This window comes from Diadema setosum, chromosome 10 (genome assembly GCF_964275005.1).
Source record: "Diadema setosum chromosome 10, eeDiaSeto1, whole genome shotgun sequence".
Classification (NCBI taxonomy): Eukaryota; Metazoa; Echinodermata; class Echinoidea; order Diadematoida; family Diadematidae; genus Diadema; species Diadema setosum.
In genome coordinates, this window is record NC_092694.1 from 27,046,853 (window position 1) to 27,069,969 (window position 23,117).

The following is a 23,117-nucleotide window of genomic DNA, read 5'->3' on the forward strand; positions in this document are numbered from 1 at the left end:
TATCTATATCATATAGAATGTTCTCCATTAATCTGGTCACCCTGTGTACATACAATGTACACATTAAAACAACCATGCATACAGCCTTGATACATGTACATAACTACTTGTGCGTACATTTGTGACAGTGGCCATTTTGATTTTCAAAATGGCTGCCAAAATATGCCTATAACTCAATGGTATTGTCACATAATTTACCCTCTGTATATCCACTTTACTAGTACTCTAAACAACAATCTTTAATATGTATGCAGTTACCAGACAAGTCTTTTACCACATGATAGAAAGAAAAAGCTGGTTGCTTTAAAGAATGTTATAAAAACTTGTAATTAGTTTGACAATGATGGATATAACGTCAGTTACCAAAAACAAGGAATTGTAAACTTTATTCATCAAAGAAAGTGAGCTGTATGATGTAACTTAGGATTTCTAATGTATGCCCATATGCCTTCCTTTCAATACCAGAAAATAATGATACTTGGCATACTGGAGAGTCAAATGAACACATCAAAATGTGTAACGTCAGTTACCAAAACGTCATATACCAGTATGTAACGTCAGTTACCATGACAGTAATTATAACTTAGGCAATTTTTTTTTTTTTACTTTAGGCCATTTCAATACATCTGGGAACTTTGATAGGGAATGATGTCATCACCATGGTACACTGTATGTCCATGGATACATTTTTTTTTTTTGTTCATTTTATCTTATTTATTTATTTATCATATTTTTTTTTTTTTTTTGGTGGGGGGGGGGGTTTGAGCTTTTGATTTTCTGTTCAGCACAAGTTCAAAGTTAAATCATCTGGAAGTTTAGGTTTACCACATGCAATATATAATGCACTCAAATTACTATACAGTACATTCACAGTCCTACGGGATGATAAAGCTACCAAATTTGTAGGCCTAATCAATGATGTGGTTGCATGGTAACCACCTTTTTATATTAAAAAGCTTGTGTACAGTTGTATACCAACAGTTTTATAATCTTTACTAATGACTACTTTTGCTAGCATTTTTCTTTTTTTCTGGAAGCTTAGTGAAGTTTCTACAGTACCTAAAGGCAAATGCAGGAACAGATATATTTCTTCGCTTGCACTTAAATGTGTGGTTTAGTTAATATGGCACATCTTGAAATGGTACGTAAGCAGGCCTGACACAAGGCATGTACTGTCATTACTGTTTGAAACTAACACTGATGTTGCTCAACGTTTAACACTGATGTTGCTCAAAGTGAGAGGTGATTCTAGGATGAAATAAAAAACTGTTCATATTTGTTGATTACTTTATTTCATTCATGCAGGGACATTTTTGTAATACATGATAATTATGAACAGGAAGATTCGTTTATATTGATCTTAGAGTTCTTTCGTTGCAAATTTCTATTTCTTGGTATCTGGGATGTATTTGCAAGCCTTGATATACTAGTGAAAAGGAAAAGAAAAACAATTACATTCCGTCAAGCAAGGAATAAACAAATAATGCCCTTTTGACCAAAATAGCATGATTCTTCTTCACAGAAAAAATATTAAAAGTGTAACACTATTCATTTAAATCATAATTGATAATGGAGATCATTTGTTCATTTGTGGCTCTAACAATGCCTTGAGGGAGAAGGAGTAAAATAAAGTAAAGAAGAAAGAATATATCACAGTAGATTTCATACATATATAGGCCCTATGAATATTTTTATTTGTATGTGTTTTTTCCCCATGACCTGAAAGATTTTTTTTTTTTTCACACACAAAAATATCTGTGTTTTGTGTAGTACTGCAGGGCATTATGGATGGGGTACTCTAGATAGAAACTTTCCTGTTCAAAAACAAACAAAAAAATAAACAAAAAAAAAAACTTAGTTATAAAATTCATTCATTCATTCATTCGTTTATTTCATTCTTCGGATAAAAAGATTGGAAAAATAACAATCATGCATATATACACAATATGTACAGGTTAAAATGGTAAAAATACTATCAGCGAACAAATACAATAGAACAAACGGAGTGCATTGTAATAAAGAAAAATGAAATAGGATGTATCAGTAAAAGCCTAGGAGGCTTGACAGGTAGATACACCCATAACGTATGACATAGAAATATATAGCTACAGTACAGCACAGAATAACTCAATGTGTGTTCGCGCGTGAGCGAGTGTGTGAATGTGAGTGAATATAAATTGTTGCGTTAAACATAAAACGACAAAAGATGAAACTTATACTTAATTTTAAATGAGTTCAGAAATTGAATATTGCGTAGCGATGGAGGCAGAGAATTCCACATATTTGGTCCAGTATACCGAATCGATTTATACAGGGAATGGGAAGTTACTCTAGATTTGTGGAAAAGTTGTCTATTTCTAGTATCATAATTGTGTACATCCAGATTCAAAGAAAACATTTCCATCAGATACTCAGGTAATGTATTGGAAAAATAACGATGCATAATCATACAAATACTTAATCTATTAATATCATAAATATTTAGAGTGTTCAAACTATAAAATAAAGGCATAGATGGAGCATAAAATTCGGCATTTGAACAGATACGCAGAGCCCGTTTTTGAAGACGGTGCAGTTTGCAGAGTTTGGACGGGTATGCAGTGGCCCACACAGTGTTGCAATACATAATATATGGAAGAATAAATGCATTGTACATCATAAACAAAATACGAAGGGGGACAAAATGCCTTATATGTTGAAGTATACCAATGATCCTGGATACCTTCGAACTGACATGATTTATATGAAAATGTCAATATTCATACTTGGAACTGCTGAATCTAAATGACTCTGTGTAATCATAACTGTTGAATGAGCATTCAATCTTAAGAGAAATGTCAAGAAATATCCTCTGGTGCATTTACATTATTTTTGCTCAACTGTGCTATGGCATGGGGGGGGGGAGCTTGCCCTCTAAGGGCCCCATCCCATTTGTGTCTTTAGATTTTGTTTTAATTTGTTGCTAAGTAAATGCCTGGGACTGTTACTGGTATACTGCAGCAGTATAATAACCTGTTAAATGAATTAGTTCTTTGTAAACTCCATAGCAAAAGTATGTGTAACGTCAGTTACGTAACGTCAGTTACTGACATGTTTCCCTTTAAGTTTTCATTAAACACAAAGAAAATAGACTAAGGTTTCATTTCATTTGGGTATTTGTAATTGATGAACCAAGGTATGATTCCATATCAAACAAATCACTCTGAAAGGTCAGAATTATAAAATATCACAAAACTATTCCTAATCATGATTTTCCATGTGTAAACCCTATGGCAAATGTAAGCGTAACGTCAGTTACGTAACATCAGTTACCGTCATGCCTTCACTGAAATTGGCATGGTGCTAAAAGGAAATATCTAAAGTGCTCATTATTTTGCACAACTGTTCCTAAGAACCTAGGTATATTGCCATATAAAACACATAGAGTTTAGAAGTCAGGGACATGAGATATTTCCATTTAAATCTACACCATAATTTCCCATGTCCTTTTTCCGTAACGTCAGTTACCTACACATTTTCACTTGCTATGTGATAAGGAATGCAGTTTGAGAGAAAAACTTTCCACCTATTTCTTCATTCTCATGAACTCATTCATCAATGCTAATTACAAGCCCCGGGTGCTTTCATTCACAAAACTACAACATAAACAATTTCATGAAAGTCCTTACGCGTAACGTCAGTTACCGTGGAATTGCCCTTAGGCAGATCTGTGTTTTGACTTTTTTGCAGTGTCTTCTGCTCACGTTCAAATGAATTCTGGTATCAAAAGTTTAAAATTCAAATATGAATGGAGTGTTTTGTTGATAGAATAAAACAGAGTGTGGATACTAACACGTACTCGCATTTGGTTGTAACTGACCGCATGAGGGGGTGGGGGAGGGGGAGTGGGGGCATTTGTACACATGTGTAGAAAAGCTTTATCTGGCCCTAGCACACATGCATTGTACCACTTCATGCAGCCTGCGAAGTGTGCCTTCGTTTCGTCAGCTGGATGGATGCATCATTGCGTATGAATTCGCGCCACATACCGTGATGTGTCAACTGCGTGTAAGGGGATCGAGCAAGCCCCTCCTCTTTGCGTCGCTTTCCTAAAAGATCTTCCCCCCTCTCCCACGTCATAGCCAGAGGTGATGCCTCTGGAGGTGTTTCACTGGAAGAATCAACAGTTCGCAGCCCAATCTCACCTCGCACACACCCTTCCATACGCACACATACACACAGACAGACAGACAGACACACCGCTGCTTTGTTGCTGTTGTTGTTACTTTGTGTTTTCTTTAAGCGTGGCAGATGGCCCTCTTCATCCCATAGTGTGGAGCATGCAGTATGGATCCTACCTTCACAACCAAAGGTGATGTTTGTGTCACGCTTAAGCTCTTTTGGGAATTGACGAACTGGTAATATGCAGAATATCATAACAAGCAATTGTGGTCTTTGCAATGGGCGCTTGCCCATTTGTGCAGAATGCACCATGTACACCTTCTTCACTCACATACACCATCTGGGTATAACCATGAAACTTGTCAGAGAGTAACAACTTTTTTTTTTTTTTTTTAAAGCTGTTGAAAGCCTTGTATCTGACTTGCTGAAAATAAATTTGTCAGTGAAAATATATAACTGAACACTTGTTGAAATGCTACCCTGAGCTAGCCTGTACTCCTCTAAAAATACTTGTGCATTTTGGGCCACGAAAAACTACATCTTTGGTAGAGTCTGGACAGTTGTGTACTGTGCTTTTTAACCAACCTACACATAGGTTTAATAGTGCCTGCATGGCATTGCTATTTTGAAAATATTGTACCATGCAACCCCCTCCCCCCCCCACCCCCCCCCCCCCAAAAAAAAATGTCATTGAAAGGAAACGAAAAAAGTCAGCCTGGTGTTTGGCACTACATCAGGCTGTTGTTCTCTTCCTGAGGTATTCGTTCTAATGAGCAACATTTTTTTGGTTTGTTTTTTTTTCCTGATGAGGGAACCATAATTTCTCGGCAGGGTCGATCAATGTTTCTGGGCCAGCGAGGTTGTAATGCCACTGGCCAATGCTTTGGGCAGTGACCTCCAGTTTACAGGCCTGTACATTTGATTGAACATACTGTGGATTATCCCTTTTTTCTTTTTTTTTCTTTTTTTGAAGTATGTAAATGTTGTCCTTTTAGTACAAAATGTCCTTGGGCTGATCTTTTGTGTTGCTAAATGTGGTACCAGGTAACCCCACCCCCAGCTCCACCGAAGAAAGTTGACTTTTTTTTTTTTTACATCAGTGCATGGCTCTCCATGTTGTTACACATTTCCTGTGGCACTCAGTCTAATGAGCAGCAGTCTTTTTTTCCCCCCACCTGATGAGGGAACCGTAGCATGCAATAATTTCTCGGCAGGGTCGATCAATGTTTGTTTCTAGGCCAGTGAAGTGGTGATGCTACTGGCCACTTGCAGTGGGCAGTGACCCCCAGTGCATGGGCTCCTCAAGAATACATTATTTGCTGAAACATTCCATAGGCCATCTTTTCTTGTATTTTTCCCCTATTTTTTTCCCCCCTTTTAGATCAGAATTAGAAGTAGTGGTGCATATGATGTGTCGTAATGATAACATACATACATGTGTACATGTAGTCGTCCTCAAAAATTTGACTATCCATGTCACATGTACAGCTGTATTTGAAGTAGTCTTTTCAAGACATGTACCAAATATACAGCCATAGACCTACATAACAGGTTCTAATGGGCTTTACAGAATACCAGTATTTTTTTTTCTTGTCTGTTTTTGCCCTTCATTTTGCTCGTCGGTGCTCTTTTATAGTTCCGACACTCACTACTCTATTAAAATGGCTCAGAATTTATTTATTTTTTGGTCAGTTTAATTTTTTTCATGAAAGTGATACATTTTCTTTGTTCTCTCTGCAAATCTGTTTACTTTCCAGTTCTCCTTTTCTTTCTTCTTTTTTCTTCTCCTCCCAATTCTCCTTTTCTTGTTTGTTCTTTATTTCACTTGTTGTCTTCATCATTGTTTGTGAATTATCCTTTGTTCTTCTTCATCATCATCATCATCTTTACGAGGTACTTGTAACTGCTTCTTCTATTTTGTCATCATCATCATCACCATCATCCCTTTTACGTTCATCCTTTTTACCCCTGTCCTCTCAGTCATTCGCTTTTTCTTCTTTTTTCTTCTTCATTATCTTCTGTACTTCTACTTACACTTGTAGAACTTTGCTTTAAAGCATCATCGTCATCGTCATCATCGTCGTCGTTGTCAGAGTCGTCATCATCATCATCCTCGTCTATTCCTTTTTTGTCTTTTTCCTCTTCTCTTCCTCATGTCCCGTCATTCCTTTCATCCTCCTTCTCTCCCCTCCCCCCCCCCCCTCTCTTGTCTCAATGATGTGTCACAAGATATGATCCTTGTCTCTTTTGCTTGACCTGCTTGTCTTCATCTTTTTTTTCTTTTCTTTTTGTTATTGCGTCTGTCTCTAATACAGTGGTGCAACGGGAAAGATGACCGTATTTGCCCTCAAGGTGGCTCTCTCCACGTTATGCGCCGGCAAACTCTCCGACAAATTGAGGTGTAAGTATAGACGCGAGAACCATGTCCCCTAGGATGAACCAGATGCATTTTTGGCATAGTTGCAATGCTCCTCTTTTCTGCCAACCGTACACGCATTAGTTGATGAATTGCCCTGTGCATCATATTATCTACTATATCCATGTCTGTGTGTTTATGAATGTACATATATGTGTTTCATATTTTTTTTTTCTGTGAATAGGATACTTCCCCCCCCCCCCCCTTCCTGGCTTATGCTGTCACTTCAATTGATATTTCTTTCTTTTTTAGTAGTAATCTTCCTTATCTAAATTTGATGTAAAGATCCATTTATCAGAAAACGACCAAACTTATATATTTCAGTGTAAAAACTGTATTTGAAATATTATCATGGTGTCGACTTGTACAGCAGGCCCAACATTGTTGCATCACAAATTGAGATGGAAAAGTAGTAAAGGTAGTAGTTTGACTTACTCTATATATAGGCCTGAAGTAGGATTATTTTTGTCTTGTTGGTTCTTTTCTATCACTAGTGCAGTTCTGAGTTAGTAATCACTGTGATTTGATGATAGTCCTTGATTTCTTTACTTGTTAAAGAACATATAGGAAAATAAAGTATGAAGATAACATCAATTACAATAGCACGTAAAGTAATATTTTGTACAAAAGTCATGGTTTTGATAATGAAAATGCTAGTGATTATAATGAATATAAGATAATAACAGCAATAGTAGTAGAAGTAGCAATCAATAATAATAATAATAATAATAATAATAATAATAATAATAATAATAATAATAATAATAATAATAATAATGATAATAATAATAATGATAATAATAATAATAATAATAATAATAATAATGATAATAATAATAATGATAATAATGATAATAATTATAATGATAATAGTAATAATAATAATAGTAATAATAATAATAATAATAATAATAATAATAATAATAATAGTAATAATAATGATAATGATAATAATAATGATTATGATAATTATAATTATAATATATAATTATGAATTATGGCGATAATGAAAATGATGATAATCATGCCATTTATATACATACTAATCACAGAACACTGTTTACAGATGGCATGTAAAAATTGTGTGACTGCATTCATAAGGATATGCAAGCAGAAATCCGTGTAGAAGGTCCTGACACTAAGTAAAGTTTTTTTTAAACCTTTTCTGTGCCAGAGACTTTGAACAGTGTGCAATGCTATGAGGGTATTTTTGTGCTTGTCAGCACTCAAAGCACACAATGGGTTAAATGTAAGTCGGCAATTACAGATCAGCACAACCATCGCGAGTAAGAGTTTATCAACCCCAAGAATGGAGGAGTGTGGTGATGGTCAGCTAATTGCTTTCATACTCCTAATTTGTTGAGGTATAATGGTGCATTCTATTTTTGAGCCCGGAAGAGACCTCTTCGAGAGCCTTCGCATGCCAACCACGTGATTATATCAAGCAGTCGGCCACTCTGAGCTCAGCTGCGTAAAGTGCACATAATCCCTTCATTACTGCTTGCGATTACGTAATCTCAAGAAGGATTTTTTTTTTTTTCAATGAACATACCGGATCTGGAAGAGCTTGATACAGAAGTATAAGCATGTGATATAATGCAAGCAAGTTTGACATTTTGAGATGCAGATGGTGATGATGTCAATGGTTTTCCTCATTGTTTTCTGTACTTTCATTGGCATTACTGTGAAACCAGAAATATGTGTGGCATGAAATTTTTGCAAATTGGAGACGACGGCCTTTTTCGCAGCATGACATTTTTAGTAATTGCCGCAGGCATTCAATTTCTTGTGTAGACAAGAACTTTTGTGTGCATTTTAATTTTGCAAAACTTGGCTCCTCCAAAATTCTCCTTCTGCTGCTGCCTTTTCCTTTCAGCTTGTCAAGTTGTCTATTCTACTTTCAGCATCATTTTCAAATGGTAGTGATGGTAATGATAATGCTTGCTGTAGCTGCTGATAAAGATGACCGCTACTATCATTAAATTTAAAGATTCTTTCATCGAGAGTTGTTTTTATTGCAACTGATTGACAAATTCTACCCTTCATCGACGTAAATGAACAACGATTATTCAGTGTTTGAGCATAATAGCCATGATCAAATATCATTGGCAAACATATTTGGTTTGGACTCAACCAATGACCTCCGGATCACCAGACACACGTCATATCCTCTAGAATTTATCATGAAAGATCAGAAATGCAAAAAAAAAAAAATGAATGTGAATTCTAACATCTTCTAGATGTACTTGAAAATGCCATTTTCTTTTAATTGTTCTTTTACTGGCTGTGTCCTTTTGAGTTTTCCAAGCAACCAAAATGTTGTGCAACTTTTAATATGTGACCCACTACAACAAAAGGATCCTAAAGTCGCTGACGGGTGAGCCTAGAAAATCGAGTTTGAAGTCAGATCACCAAAATCTGTCAAAACGTTCGGATTTCTGTTTTAACATAATTTTGTAGTCTAAATGTATCTTCTATCATCTGCCGAAATTTCGAAGCTAACTGATCAAAGGAAAGGCCTGAAAATAGCATTTTTCTGGGCCATGTTTGGCTCGCCCGTCAGCGACTTTAGGATCCTTTTGTTGTAGCGGGTCACATATACTGTACGAGCTGAAATTTTTGCGGTGGTTTTATTTTCGCGAATTTCGCAAAAATAACAGCACGCGAAAATAACAACCCACATATAACTAAGTTCAGTTAGACCCTCACAACCGCGAAATTAACAACACGCAAAAATGTCCTCCAAGTAGCAATTCGCAATAATATCTGTACGTGAAAATTTCAGCTGTACAGTACTTATTGTGGATACATGCTCTAGCTGTGGCATTAATTGAAATACACAATAGTTTCAAATGTCAGACTCTCAGAATTTCTGTACTGTCAGAGATACTACATATAAATTATACTTTATATTCGTTTCTTTTTCAAGATAAGTGCATGAATGTTAACTTATTTTCCTTTGTTTCTTCTACACATGTCATACTCAGAAAATTTGTTATCACAGTTTTCATTCCCCTCTTGAGCACAAGTTCCTCACTGTCGATTACAAGATCTGGTTCTTTTGATAATATGAATAATGCTTTATAAATGAATATCATGGATGGAGGTTGTTAAATATGTAATCAGCCATTTTATCACTGCAATTAGAGCATAAAAAAAGAATGTCCTTTGTGACAGGAGGGCATTGCCATTTCTGAATCTGCTGATTTCAAAATAAATGATATTTCCAAAAACGCATCCAAGCATGCAATTTAAGCTTGACTACTGCATCGTTGAGTCAAAATATTCCTCTCCAAGCAGACAACACATGTACAACTGTATTTAAATGTACAGTAGGGGAGAGCGTCTCCATACCCTTAGATATGGTTGGAATGAAAAATGTAATTACTCGAGTGATTTGGGTTCATCACAACGAATTCTGCTGTTAACCAACTGGCCCTCCGCTATTTCACTAACTTAATAATTACTTTTATGCACTTACTACCTTTTGCCAGTGTAAGAGAGCATACTCCCACAGGAAGATTGTTGTGATACAATGAGTTATGAATAAAAACATGTTGAAAAGTTGATGCATGGAGATGTTTATGTTGATGTTAGAAGAAACAAACCAGTAAATGTGCTGGTTGGGACAGGAGGTGCAGCAACGGTCAACTAGATTGTATCAGTTTAAATGCTCCCTTCTTTTTTCTTTTCTTTTTTTTCCTGCAGATATTTTCTCACAGATTTCAGACAGCAATGGTATCCTGATCCACTCCAAGTTCGACGAGTACCTCAAGCTAGTGCTCCAGCTTCCAACAGCAGTCTTCGAGGGCCCCTCCTTTGGCTATGATGAGAACACGGCCAAGGCCTGCTTCGGCCAAGGACCGGTAAGTATCCTTACACTGCACTCTCAGGCAGCAGATCTCAGATGAGAGCAAATTTGTCATATGAATGATGATTCTCCTGAAAAAAAAAAAAAAAAAAAAACAAATTGTGATATTTTGAGACGTGTGTTACCAAACTATACTCTCAGGCAGCAGATGTCAGATCAGAGCAAATTTGTCCTATAAGTAATGATTTTACTGAAAAAACTCACCCAAATAATGATATTTCTACACGTGTGTCAAACTTTACTCTGAGGCAGCAGATCTCAGATGAGAGAAAATTTGTCGTATAAATGATGATTCTAATGAAAAAACATAATTACCCAAATTATGATATTCTTAGATATGTGTTTCATACCAAACTGTGCTCCCAGGCGGCAGATCTCAGATGAGAGAAAATTTGTCATATGAATGACGATTCTACTGACCAAGAAATAACCCAAATTATGATATTCTTAGATTTGTGTCTACCAAAGTGTACTGTCAGGCAGAAGATCTCAGATCAGAGCAAATTTGTCTTTTATATGAATGACCATTCTACTGAAAAAAACACCCAAATAATCATATTTCTACTTGTGTGTCACCAAACTTTACTCTGAGGTAGCAGATCTCAGATGAGAGCAAATTTCTTTCATAAATTATGTCTCTACTGAAAAAAAAAAAAAAATCACCCAAATTATGATATTTTTAGGCATTTGTTTACCGAACTAGAATCATGAGTTCAAATTACACTGATGCAGAGGTGAATTCTGGGGGATCACTCAAATCACGGTACAGATTCTCTTGTACTGTATATGGCTTGACCTCTTAAACGGGATTTGGGAGGCAGAGCCTACGTGTATGTGACCTTTGAACCACTTCCGCTAATGAACTGTGCACCATACTGGAATAAATAGTTAAAGCATGTAGAAGTGCTGGTTGATAGATATGTGTATACAGTAGGTGCTATGGCACTTTGGAACTCAATATTTTGATCAACCTCAATTGATTAACATCAAGGATGAAGTGTCCTGTGTCGGAGGTATCGCATTTATGGTCCGATCATTCTAATAACAGTCTTCAACTGATAACAATCTTCATTCCAATTGTATTCCAATAAAGATTTTTTCTCGTGTGAAAACACTTTTTCACATGTGGCATTGGATAATTCCTTTTTGTGTGCATTTTTTTCTTTATTTTTTTCCAAGGCTTATCTGTAAGGTTTTGACGAGCACGGAGTTCATTCTTTCTGGGCTCTAGGCTGCAAAATCAACCTGTCTTATATGTTCTCTTTTTTTTTTTGGGGGGGGGGGGGGGGTATCACAGTCATAAATTTTGATCTTTTAGTTTCTGCTAATTTCTTTAAAATGTCTCAATTTTCACAAACCCAGTAGCAAATTCATTGTTGAGATATTTATTCTTACAATGTCATATCGTATAAGCAAATGCCGAGAGACTAGAGATTTCTTATCATCTTTTGTTCACACAAGTAATAGAACATTATTTGAGCACCACCATACATTTTATATTAACTCCAATGTAGCACAATGGATTTTGAATGTAATGCAGGTAAATGCATTTGACATGGCAAGAGGAGAACTGTGTGCTGCCATCTAGTGTTCAATGACAGTACAGTATCTAGGCATATCAAGTGCCCATGACAGCAATGGCAGCTCCGTCATGCTTGTAGGGTGGCCTCCATTTCAGACGGCTAATCCTCTTTATCAAACCTGTATAAACATCTTTGAATGGTAGTTATGAAACCTTTGCCTGTTCCAGTATCAAGACCATATTCATCCTCCTATAGAAAGAATATATTCTTGGCAATTGACTATTTGTCCCTTTCTCTCTCACTTACTTCCCCTCCACCCCTCCCCCATCTACAGACTGCTAACCGACGAGTAACCCTAAATGACTTCCTAGACACGGTCCTGGCGGAGCCCGGCCCCCAGAGCCTCATGTGGCTGCCCCTCATGCACCGGATGGCCAACGTAGAGAATGGTGAGGCGGTCAGCCGGCTTCTCTGAGCTTTGAAATGAGACAAAATTAAACAAAATGAGTTGCGATAGCCAAACTAATTTTCTTTTCTAAAATGAAAACAAATACTGAAAAAAAAAAATAGAAAAAAAAGCCCCTCAAAGAATATGTTTAAAATACAGTCAAACTGGTCTTGGTAGCCACCTGTGTATAGCAAAAAACTCAAAGAATATGTTTAAAACACAGTCAAACTGGTCTTAGCAGCCACCTACATTGTAGGTATAGTGGTCAGTTGTATAATATGCAGACACTACAGATTCCCCCTGTTATGGAAGACCTTGTATTTCAATGAATATAGTGGTCGCATACCTAGAGCCATATGTACATGAATTAGGCACTGCGCTAGTCATTTGCATGCATAATATTACTTTCTTAAATATGACTGTCAGTATAAACCCCTCATTTCTTTTGGCTTCATTTGTGTATGAGGAAGATATGCGCTTGACGCATACTGTAGATATCTTGTGATAAAATGCAAACAGATGCCAACCTCTTGTGACCACCTGTCCACAAATAACTACCCTGTATGCAGAGGTAGACATAATGGGTGACCCTCTTGGCTAGGGGCCATTAAACATTGAATAAGGGCTACCAAACTTCGAATAAGGCTATCTTTTGGTGGCCAATTTTGGAAGCAAAAATTCAAAATTAATTTCTGATTTCTGTTTATTATCGGGCCTCTTAATTTCTTTTTCAGGCCACAGAGTTTCAAATTGAAAGATTTTAGTGGCCTGTATGGGACACCAGAGAAAAAGTTAGTGCTGAACCTTGCTTTATGTCACACTGATTGTGGCTGCGATATGCCATTTCGACTCCAATGCATCCACAAACTAATCAAATTCCCTTTCTATTCGCCCATCAAATCTGTTGGTTAGTGTTCCACCCCGTCGAGTGCAGCCATTGCCATAGCGACAGCATGATGGGGTTCCGGTACAAGTGCCAGCGTTGCTCCAACTACCAGCTGTGTCAGAACTGCTTCTGGCGCGGCTACACGTCCGGCAACCACACGACGGAACACGAGATGAAGGAATATTCCTCCTATGTACAGGTATGTGAATACGGCCAAGAAGCATCACAATCGCATATTTTCTTTTTCTATCCTTATATCCTGTAATTCCATTTACTTAAACTAATATTAATCTATTTATTCTGCTTGTATTCATTCAATCTGTTCATTCATATGCCTTTGATATGTATTTTGTAGTCATTCTACTGTATACGCCAAATATTTCGCTAGGTTTTTATTTTCGCGAATTTCGTGAGTCAGGTGCTATTTGTGAAATTTAAGACATGCAAAAAATAATGACTCTGATCCTGATATGAATGTGACTCACACGTATACATTTCTCTGTTCAATAACAGTACTACACGTTCACGAATTTAACCAATCGCAAAATCGTCGGGTTAGTCCCGATTCACGAAAATTTAGACTCGCTGAATATATGGTGTATACAGTATTTGTTTTGCTTCAGACAAGTGGTCATTGCATGCATTCACAAGCTTATTTTACTTTTGGTCACTTTCCATGTCTGAGTATGCTAATTCATAGATAATCTTCATATGAGTCTTTGTGATGGGACACTTACTCTAGGAATGTAAAACAAAAATACATTTCCTGTAAATTAGTATTTATTTTTGGCATTGCTTTATAATTTGCTAATCATGTCCTTGTGTCACATAACCAACAAAAAACACCAGATAAGATTTGTTGTGTGAAGTTGAATTCTTGGAGAAAGGATTTTTAGCTTTACAATAATGCATTACATTGGTATCTATGGCAACCAAAATGGGATATTCCTAACCTGATGATATACTGCTACATTAAGTGGCAGAATGCAATACAAACTGTATGTGTATCAGGAAGGATGATACTTTCACAAAAAGGGTCTCTTACGTGTAGTTACTGGTTAGCATTTCATCGTGTTGCAGGTCATGACAATGCATTTGAAGTTTCAAACTCATTTCAATACTTCAGCTATAAATTCCCTATCTTCTATGATTTAAAAAAAAAAATAGATAAAAAATTCACACTGGTAACTTTGCATAGTCACAGTTACAATGTATGTTATCGACCGACAAGAGCCCTCTATTCATGTGTATCTTTCCAGAAATCGCCCGCTAAAAAGATGGGCAAGGCGCTGAAGAAGCCGTTCAAGTCTCCCTCCAAGCAGCCAAGAGTACCTCACTACCCTGAGGAACCAGAGAGGCCGCTGGATCTCTCTCACATTGTGTGAGTCTCCCTTGACTCTTACTGCCATAGCAGCCACTATTAAAGCAGAACTATGAGTGTTCAGTTGTCGGGGACTTCATTCTTTCTTTTGTCAAATATGAATAACTTGCTCTGATGGCATTTTTTTTTTTTAATGCCTCTACCACAGAGTGTCACCAGAAGCATTGTTTGTTTGTTTTTTGTTTTTTAACCCATTGAGGACGAGTCCTGTGTATACTCGCGCAAGTATCTATGGGATATACGTGTTGTAGCAAAGTCAAACCGTCCTCATCTGGTTAATTGTACAGTCATACCATTTAGACATCATTCGTGTATGAAAAACATTACCGATAAATCCTAATATTTTATACTCCTAATTTCTATTCTAAGGCGCTTAATAGGAATCCCATATACCTGCATCTGTGATGGTACTCTTTTGACATGGCTTTCAGCAAGTGCTTTTAACATTCAAAATCTTTAAAGGCATAATTTACCATTTGCAGATGAAACAAAAACCCAGCATTAGTGCTTCAAAATAGTTTTTAAATATTAGTTAGGGATAGAAAAATTTGAACCAGTATAATCGATGTTAAGTATTGTTAAATATACAAAATGTGAACAATAGTTAAGATAAAAATGTTTCTAAACTAAACCGTATACAGTTATGGTTTAATGAGAAAAACAGTGATATCTCCTTAATATTTTTAATAGGCTTTACTGCAAAAATGTTATATGGTAGGATGTTTTGTGATACAACTGACCTACACATATGCATCAAGAGTGATATCTTGAACATTTTTTAAATCACTGCTACCAAAGGTAAACAGGACCTTTAATCTCACACAACCAGGAACACGTGGTATTTTGGCCCTAAAGGAGGTCACATATAAAAAAGACCCTCTTTTGCTTCCTCCACAAGAGCAGCGTGCTAATCTGGTTGAGTGCCCCATCCTACAAACCCACACCAAAAAATGGGTGAATGATGCCAACCCCTCAAAGTTTGTCTGCGGTGATTAGCAATAGTGAGCCGCATGGTGTCAACTTTAATTTAATAGCACTTTCTGCCATACGAGAAAACTAGGATGGCAACATGACAAGCAGATTAGTTTCTATGACACTTTTGGTTGGTTTGCAGGGACTGATGCGCCTATGCCAGGAATTAAGCACAACATTTTAATTGTCATTTGCTAATCCATGTTTTGCATGTAGTGAAGTGCAGTGAAGAAGAACTTTCGTGCAATTTTGGTTTATTATTTTCTCCTACAGGCCACCCTCCCCAATCACCATATTGACCTATGACAGTCCAGATAGCACAAGAATTCTCCGCACAGAGGAGGATTTCAAGAGGTGAGACATACAACTTTCTTTAATAGTCCTTTATTCTCTTTTCAGTTTCATTTCTTGTACAGAAATAATAATCATTCTCTTTTTTAAATACATTTTTGTACTTTTTTTTTGTGGCCAATATACAATGTATGTGTCAGACTTCATGAAATATTACTGTTTTTCCCAAATTGAATTCAAACACATGCTGATTGCAGGAAGATACAAATAGTGTTTGCCGCTAAGAATACACCTTAACCCTAATCAGGCTGGGGGGGGGCGGAATCCGCCCCCCCCTCGACGTTTCGCGCAATATCTTCGCAACGCGATAAGCTCCCGCCGCGATGTTTCATGACTTTTTTCTTTCAAGTATCGCGCAACTTTTGAGACCCAACTTGTTGCGCCCGCGCATACCGTTTTGACGTGACACCCGTTCGAAAAAAATTTGTCAACCCCAAAATTGCTCCAAAACGTGATTTTGTGTACAAATCCAATGCAAATTGTGTTTTTTCAATTAATTCACATAAAAATTTATATCTTCACTTAGAATGGCCGAAATTAATTTATTTTAGCATAATAATGCCTTGAAAAATGTCTGTGACAAATTTTGGCCAAAAAACAAACAAAAACAAAAGGTCAAAAAACAATGAAATACATAAGAAATTCAAAAAACAATAAAATACATAAGAAATTAATTTCGATACAGATTTTTTTTTTATCCTATGTCTCAGAAGAATGATACAAGAAACATTTTTAAAAAGAAATTAGCTTAATTGGAGCATAAAGAAGTGATTTAGAGCCCCAAACTGATTTTATGCATGAATTACAATAATTAATTAATATAAAATATAAGAAAAATTTTTCGGAGAAAGCAACCATACATTTTGATAGAATACGTCGCGGGCGTCGCGTGTGCCGATTTTCGGCGCGATCGCGCGTTCCATAGCCGAGATCTGAAGGGGGGGCGGAATCCGCCCCCCCCCCCCCCCCCCCAGATATAGCATAGCCAAAAAAGCCCAGCCTGATTAGGGTTAATAGCCCTTCAAAATATTGCAGTTGTGTCCACACTTTATGACTTCGAGGCACAAGGTCATGCCGTCCCACAGACGATGTGGATAGAAAGATTCAGTACTGTATTAAACTAGGTGGATTAATCGGATGAGTGCATAAATGGATGGATAGATCTGTAATAATAAGAATAATGATTATGATGATGCTGATGATGACGACAACGACGACAATAATAATAATAATAATAATAATAATAATAATGATAATAATAATAATAATAATAATAATAATAATAATAATAATAATAATAATGATAATAATAATAATAAAAATAATAATGATAATAATAATGATAATAATAGTGATAATGACAATGATAATGATGTCTTCTTTTCCCAAGTTAGCCTCTTCAGTGTTGCCACTGCTCTATCAGAGGACCCTGCCATTATTACTACCCTATAGTGTTGCCAGGTACCCATTTATACACTTGGGCCGAGAGGGACACGGTAGGCAAAAACATCTTGTCGAAGGACGTAAGCACTGGGCAGGAATCAAACTTCGGTTCTCCGATTGGGAGTCGGGAGTCTTAATCACTACGCCACAGTGCCATAGATGTAGATGGCTATGAAAGTATGACATCAATTTGAAAAAGCACTGAGTATCTTATATCTAACTGGTTTCCTTTTTCACAGGATGAATAATAGCTTGGACAGTGCTAGACTGGACGATGAGCACAGGTTGATAGCCAGATATGCTGCAAGACTTGCCAATGCCAGTGCGAACCCTGTAAGTCTCACCCACAGGTGTTTTCCTGTCTTTTGTTCACATTGCTTTCCAAGTCTTTTCCAATTATATTCATACAAATGATGAAGAAAGGAAAAAAAAAAAGGAAACAAGTTTGGTGTAAAGTCTTAAGATTCATGGTTATCCGTACACTACAGGCTACACCGCTCCGGAGACTACACCGCATGAGCGCTCGTGGAAAAAAAACAAAAAAACACACACAACATGAATCATGTAAGATGCGTTTATGCCCGCAAATTGTAGAGAAATTTGAAAGCTTTGCCTTGATGTGTATATGTGTTAGAAATGAAATAGTGTGTGATGATATCAGTGTACTTAGTGTGTTGCGATTACTCAATCGCTTTTTACGCAGTTGTGCATTTGAGCACAGTTGGCAGGCCTTCGATTGAGACGTGGCACACACAGAGTTCAAGCATGGACCATGAACAGAGGTCTTTCTTTGATCCCATCATCACCATTGCCACCTGATTATGTGCATCTTCATGAGTACATTCAGATGTTTGGACAATGACGATTGTGTAATTTTGCATCATCACTGACAAAGAAGGTTACTGTTTCCCTCATTTTGGTCCTAATTGGCTGAGATGCCTTTTCAGACTCAACTGCCTTTGAATAAACACCAATGATGGGGAGCAGCAAACCTCCTACAAGGACAAATTTTGCATCACAAAATTGGTAATTACTGAAGCGGCCACTTGCGGCCACCCATGTAACGTCCCTGAATGGCGAGACAAGCATGTCGTCTACTGATACTGTCCATGTTTACTCTGAAACAATGTGCGACAAATGAGGAAAAAATTAGATTACAAAGCACAAAGCACCTGCCTAATTATTTGCTTTTTCTTGTAAAGTACTTGTATTTCGCAAATGAAATTGCTTTAGCTATGATTTTGCAATATACACTACAACTGCATCTGCATTTTTCTTGATTTAAGAGAGTTATTATCTTCTGCGCATGTAGTTTTTAGATTTCTCAAAGCGCGGTCTTGTTTTTATCCAGGCTGGCTGTCGGTGGACAAGACCGGATCGAAGCAGGAAAGCATCTTTAAAATATTATTGTGACGCTTTCGGTCGTGATTTGGCAAAAAGGTGTATGTCTGCCGTTTTACAGCGACTACAAAGCCGAGAAAATCGACTTTAAAGTTTTGGCAGTTTCCTTGACCGTAGAAGCCACCTAAACTGTGCAACGCTCAGGGATTCAATTCCATGATTTAGTATACACTTCAAATTTCATTTCCTGATAATTTTCTTGCATCTAACTTTAAAGAATACTTCAGAATTAGCACTTTTAGCATGTTTAGAGACATACACCTTTTTGCCAAATCACGTTTACAGGGACTGCGACCCACGCTATTTTGGCAAAAAGGTGTATCTTCACATACACCGTAAGAAATCATGCATTTAACTTGGCAAAAAGGTGTATGTATAGAGATACACCTTTTTGCCAAATCACGTTTACAGGGACTGCGACCCACGCTATTTTGGCAAAAAGGTGTATCTTCACATACACCGTAAGAAATCATGCATTTAACTTGGCAAAAAGGTGTATGCATAGAGATACACCTTTTTGCCAAATCACGTTTACAGGGACTGCAACCCACGCTATTTTGGCAAAAAGGTGTATCTTCTCATGCACCGTGAGAAATCGTGCATTTAAGTTGGCAAAAAGGTGTATGTATAGAGATACACCTTTTTGCCAAATTAAACGATAACAAAATATACCAGAGATTTTGTAGGGAGAAGGGTGTATGTGAGACCATTTCTAATCAAATGTTAACTCTTGACAATCTTTACTTCATTATTACAAAAAGATTTAAAAAATAACAATAAAGAAAAATATCAGGATGCACAACTTGTTCATCGAACATAGAAAAATGTGCGCAAATTACAACTCACCCTAGAGTCTAAATATTAACAAAACATGGTCTCATGGATATGCATGGTTAAGGATTACAGCTGAAGAATTTTTCTTCTTCCTTCTCCTCCCTTTTTTCCAAAAACTTCTACTTCCAATGAGATGATTCATCATATTTTTAGCTTTGTGCCCCTTTTTTTCGACAAAATGTTCGTTTGTTTTCTCTACTGAATGCTTTAGCAAACAAAGAAGCAGTTGTTTGCACATCATGTATCTGTTCTTAAAAACGCAGTTATCATGCTGCTCCCATTTTTGCAATAAATTCAATAAATGTGAAAATTCAGGTAGGATCTTTTAACTGTTTGCATCCACTGAGCACTTTGAGCAGTACATCCAAGTATCATTTCCAAAGACAGGCACACATCTTTCTCTAGACTTTTGTGTGTAACTGCCACTAAATGTCTGTTAGGTAACAGCCCCATACGCATAGCGTAATGGGTAGCTGATCTTACAGTCACACAGCACACCATTACACTATGTACTAACTATACACAGCCCAGTCGCTGTACATGGTACATGTACGTCGCGACAGGGCTGTACGCGCGCGACCACCAACCACTAGGAGAGCGACGTAATCGTATTACGATAGCTTTGAATTTTGATACTTAACATCATTTTTGTCACCTCAAACTCAACGAGTATACTTTTCAATATTTACTCTACATCTGATGCTATCAGTATTCAAATGTACGCAATGAAACTTACCGAAATTGATCATCATATCCAGCATGTCCACACGGTACACAATCTTTCACGCCAGGCCTAACTATACACAGCCCAGTCGCTGTATGGTACGTCGCGACGTACATTACCATGTACAGCGACTGGGCTGTGTATAGTTAGGCCTGGCGTGAAAGATTGTGTACGGTGTGGACATGCTGGATATGATGATCAATTCCGGTAAGTTTCATTGCGTACATTTGAATACTGATAGCATAAGATGTAGAGTAAATATTGAAAAGTATACTCGTTGAGTTTGAGGTGACAAAAATGATGTTAAGTATCAAAATTCAAAGCTATCGTAATACGATTACGTCGCTGTCCTAGTGGTTGGTGGTCGCGCGCGTACAGCCCTGTCGCGACGTACCATGTACAGCGACTGGCTGTGTATAGTTAACTATGTACAGGCTTCTACATGCAGTGCACAGCACGGACAGTGCAGGGATCACTGTCATTTTGAAGCGTAGAGAACTCTCATCCCACAGCCACACTTGCCGGAAAAGCTGTCATTTCAACAGAAATGCTAGATTTTACGAATCTGCGCATCTAATGGCATAGAAGTGGCCATAGAAGTCTAGGACAAACGTTAGATCTGAACTTCTAGATATTAGGTTCTATCTACTCACCGACTAGTAACAAGGAGAAACTTCTGCAGTGCAACGGGCTGCCAGTTTTAAGTCAGGAGCATGGCCCGCCACCGCACCGACCGGTGAAACGGTACACATACATGCCAGCAGCACGTATAAACAACAGAGTATATAATATACACAGAGTATAAAAGATACACCTTTCTGCCTTATCATACTTCGCAACTATAATTCATGATTCATTCGGCAGATGGATGTATCTAAAGATACACCTATCTGCCAAATCTTTAAGCGCTCCCCAGCGTGCGCGGTTAGAGGTGTTCTAGAGATACACCCTTTTGCCAAATCATGTAGTTCTCTATCCTGGTACGTCATTGTACGTCAAGGGTGTATGTAAAGATACACCCTTTTGCCTAATCAAAAGCAGGAAAATTGATAAAATAATACAGAGATAGCCCCAAGTATCTCGGAAACAAATGATCGATGACTTACGAAAGTTGGTCACATGAAAATTTCGGCATCGAAAACCCCCCAAATGGTAAAAACAAAAAACATGATATTTTTCAGACATACACCTTTTTGCCAAATCACGACCGTTTTTGACAGAAACAGGTGTTTGAATTGATTAACGAGTGATGTATGTCCATGTGTAGTATGTCCATGGTTAAAGGCACCATGAAGTGTTTTTTTTTTTTTTTTAATTCTTAACCCCAAACTGCCCCACAGTAGGCCTACTCAGCCATTTATGGCTGTCATCCGTTGCCTAGAAGGACACACAAGAAATCTACAGTGTCACAGCGAAAAGTGCAGTGTATTGATCACAATGGAATCTGTATTGTGCCAATGAGGGAATGGAAAAGGTCATCTAATATGCCATTACACAAACAGATCACAAAATGGGTTGGTTCGATTTGCACATTTGCCATCAGTTGAAAAGATCTGAGTGTCCTTCTCATGGCTGGAAAGGATGAATTAATAATCATCTGGCATTCATCATCATCGTCACCATCACATCGCCACTTTAACTGCACTATTAACGCGCTCAGGGAAAAAAACATATTGTTGGGGAAGGTTGACTTAATGGATTATTAATGATTGACTGGTGGTATTGTCATGCACTGCTCTTGATTTCAATATCACCGGAGCCTTGGAGCCGCCAACGAATGCATTTTGCATACCTTGAAAGCTATACTCTCGCCACGCATCAGCGAGCAAATGAATAATTATGATGAGCATGTCCCTAAACAAGGCCGCCTGTCTCACAGGGAGAGAAAAATATTACGTGCGCAGCACTGTGCAGCGACAACTTCAGCAGGTTTAGGTGTACAAAGTGAGCTGCGGTAATTTGTCAGCGTGTCTGTCAGATACTTGATTTACTGAGCCGGTTCCTAACTTGGCCGAAGGCATGGCACTGTATCACTGCAAGAATCGTCATTTGTGGTGGTGGAAAGGAAAATCACTTGTGGTAACAGCGATACCAGTGGAATTTATCAACCATAGCCATATTTTTGTGTGTTTCTGTGTATCTGCATGGATTTTGATAACACTGGCCCTCAGTTAAGGCTGTTGTTATAACCTCTGAAGGGTATAGTGTATTAACCTGTTGAGGACGAGTCCTGAGTATACCTGGGCCGGTGTCTATTGGAAACGCGTGTTGTAGCAAAAATCAGTCAGTCCTCAATGGGTTAAACTTAACGTGAGTCACTTTCATCTTGCTGTGAATGGGATGTGCAGAAAGTACAGATATGGTGTCAGTGAAGTGTAATGATGATAATGGTTATTGCTGGCATACTCTGTGCAAGCGTTTGTTCTCTAGATTAGCTGAAGCTTGATTAGTAATTAATGATTGCATCCGAGATGATTACATTAATAACGATGTTTGGGGTGGGGGGGGGGGGGGAGTGGAGGAGCGGTGTTGCACGTAGTCATCATTGTAATATATGCCGCACCTTGGTGGCTGCAGCTTAGTCAGTCGACTTTCGAGAGTCCAGTGCAGACATGTCTGGTTTTGTCTTGCAGAATGCGGGCCCCGAGATTCCCCCTGGCCTGGATGCCAACAGGGAGCAGAGGGAACTCATCTTACAGCTGGAAG

At 37.7% G+C, this 23,117-nt stretch overlaps 1 protein-coding gene across 1 annotated transcript in view; it reads left to right on the forward strand.

Moving 5' to 3' along the window:
• LOC140234043 (dystrobrevin beta-like) overlaps positions 1-23,117 on the forward strand; it is a 101,992-nt gene that overhangs the window by 65,402 nt on the left and 13,473 nt on the right. Inside the window, 8 exon segments of the mRNA XM_072314124.1 lie at positions 6,477-6,562; positions 10,286-10,443; positions 12,306-12,420; positions 13,332-13,504; positions 14,565-14,686; positions 15,932-16,012; positions 17,692-17,785; positions 23,045-23,117. The exon segment at positions 23,045-23,117 is cut by the window's right edge and continues 10 nt beyond it. Of these exon segments, the coding sequence (XP_072170225.1) occupies positions 6,477-6,562; positions 10,286-10,443; positions 12,306-12,420; positions 13,332-13,504; positions 14,565-14,686; positions 15,932-16,012; positions 17,692-17,785; positions 23,045-23,117 (902 nt within the window).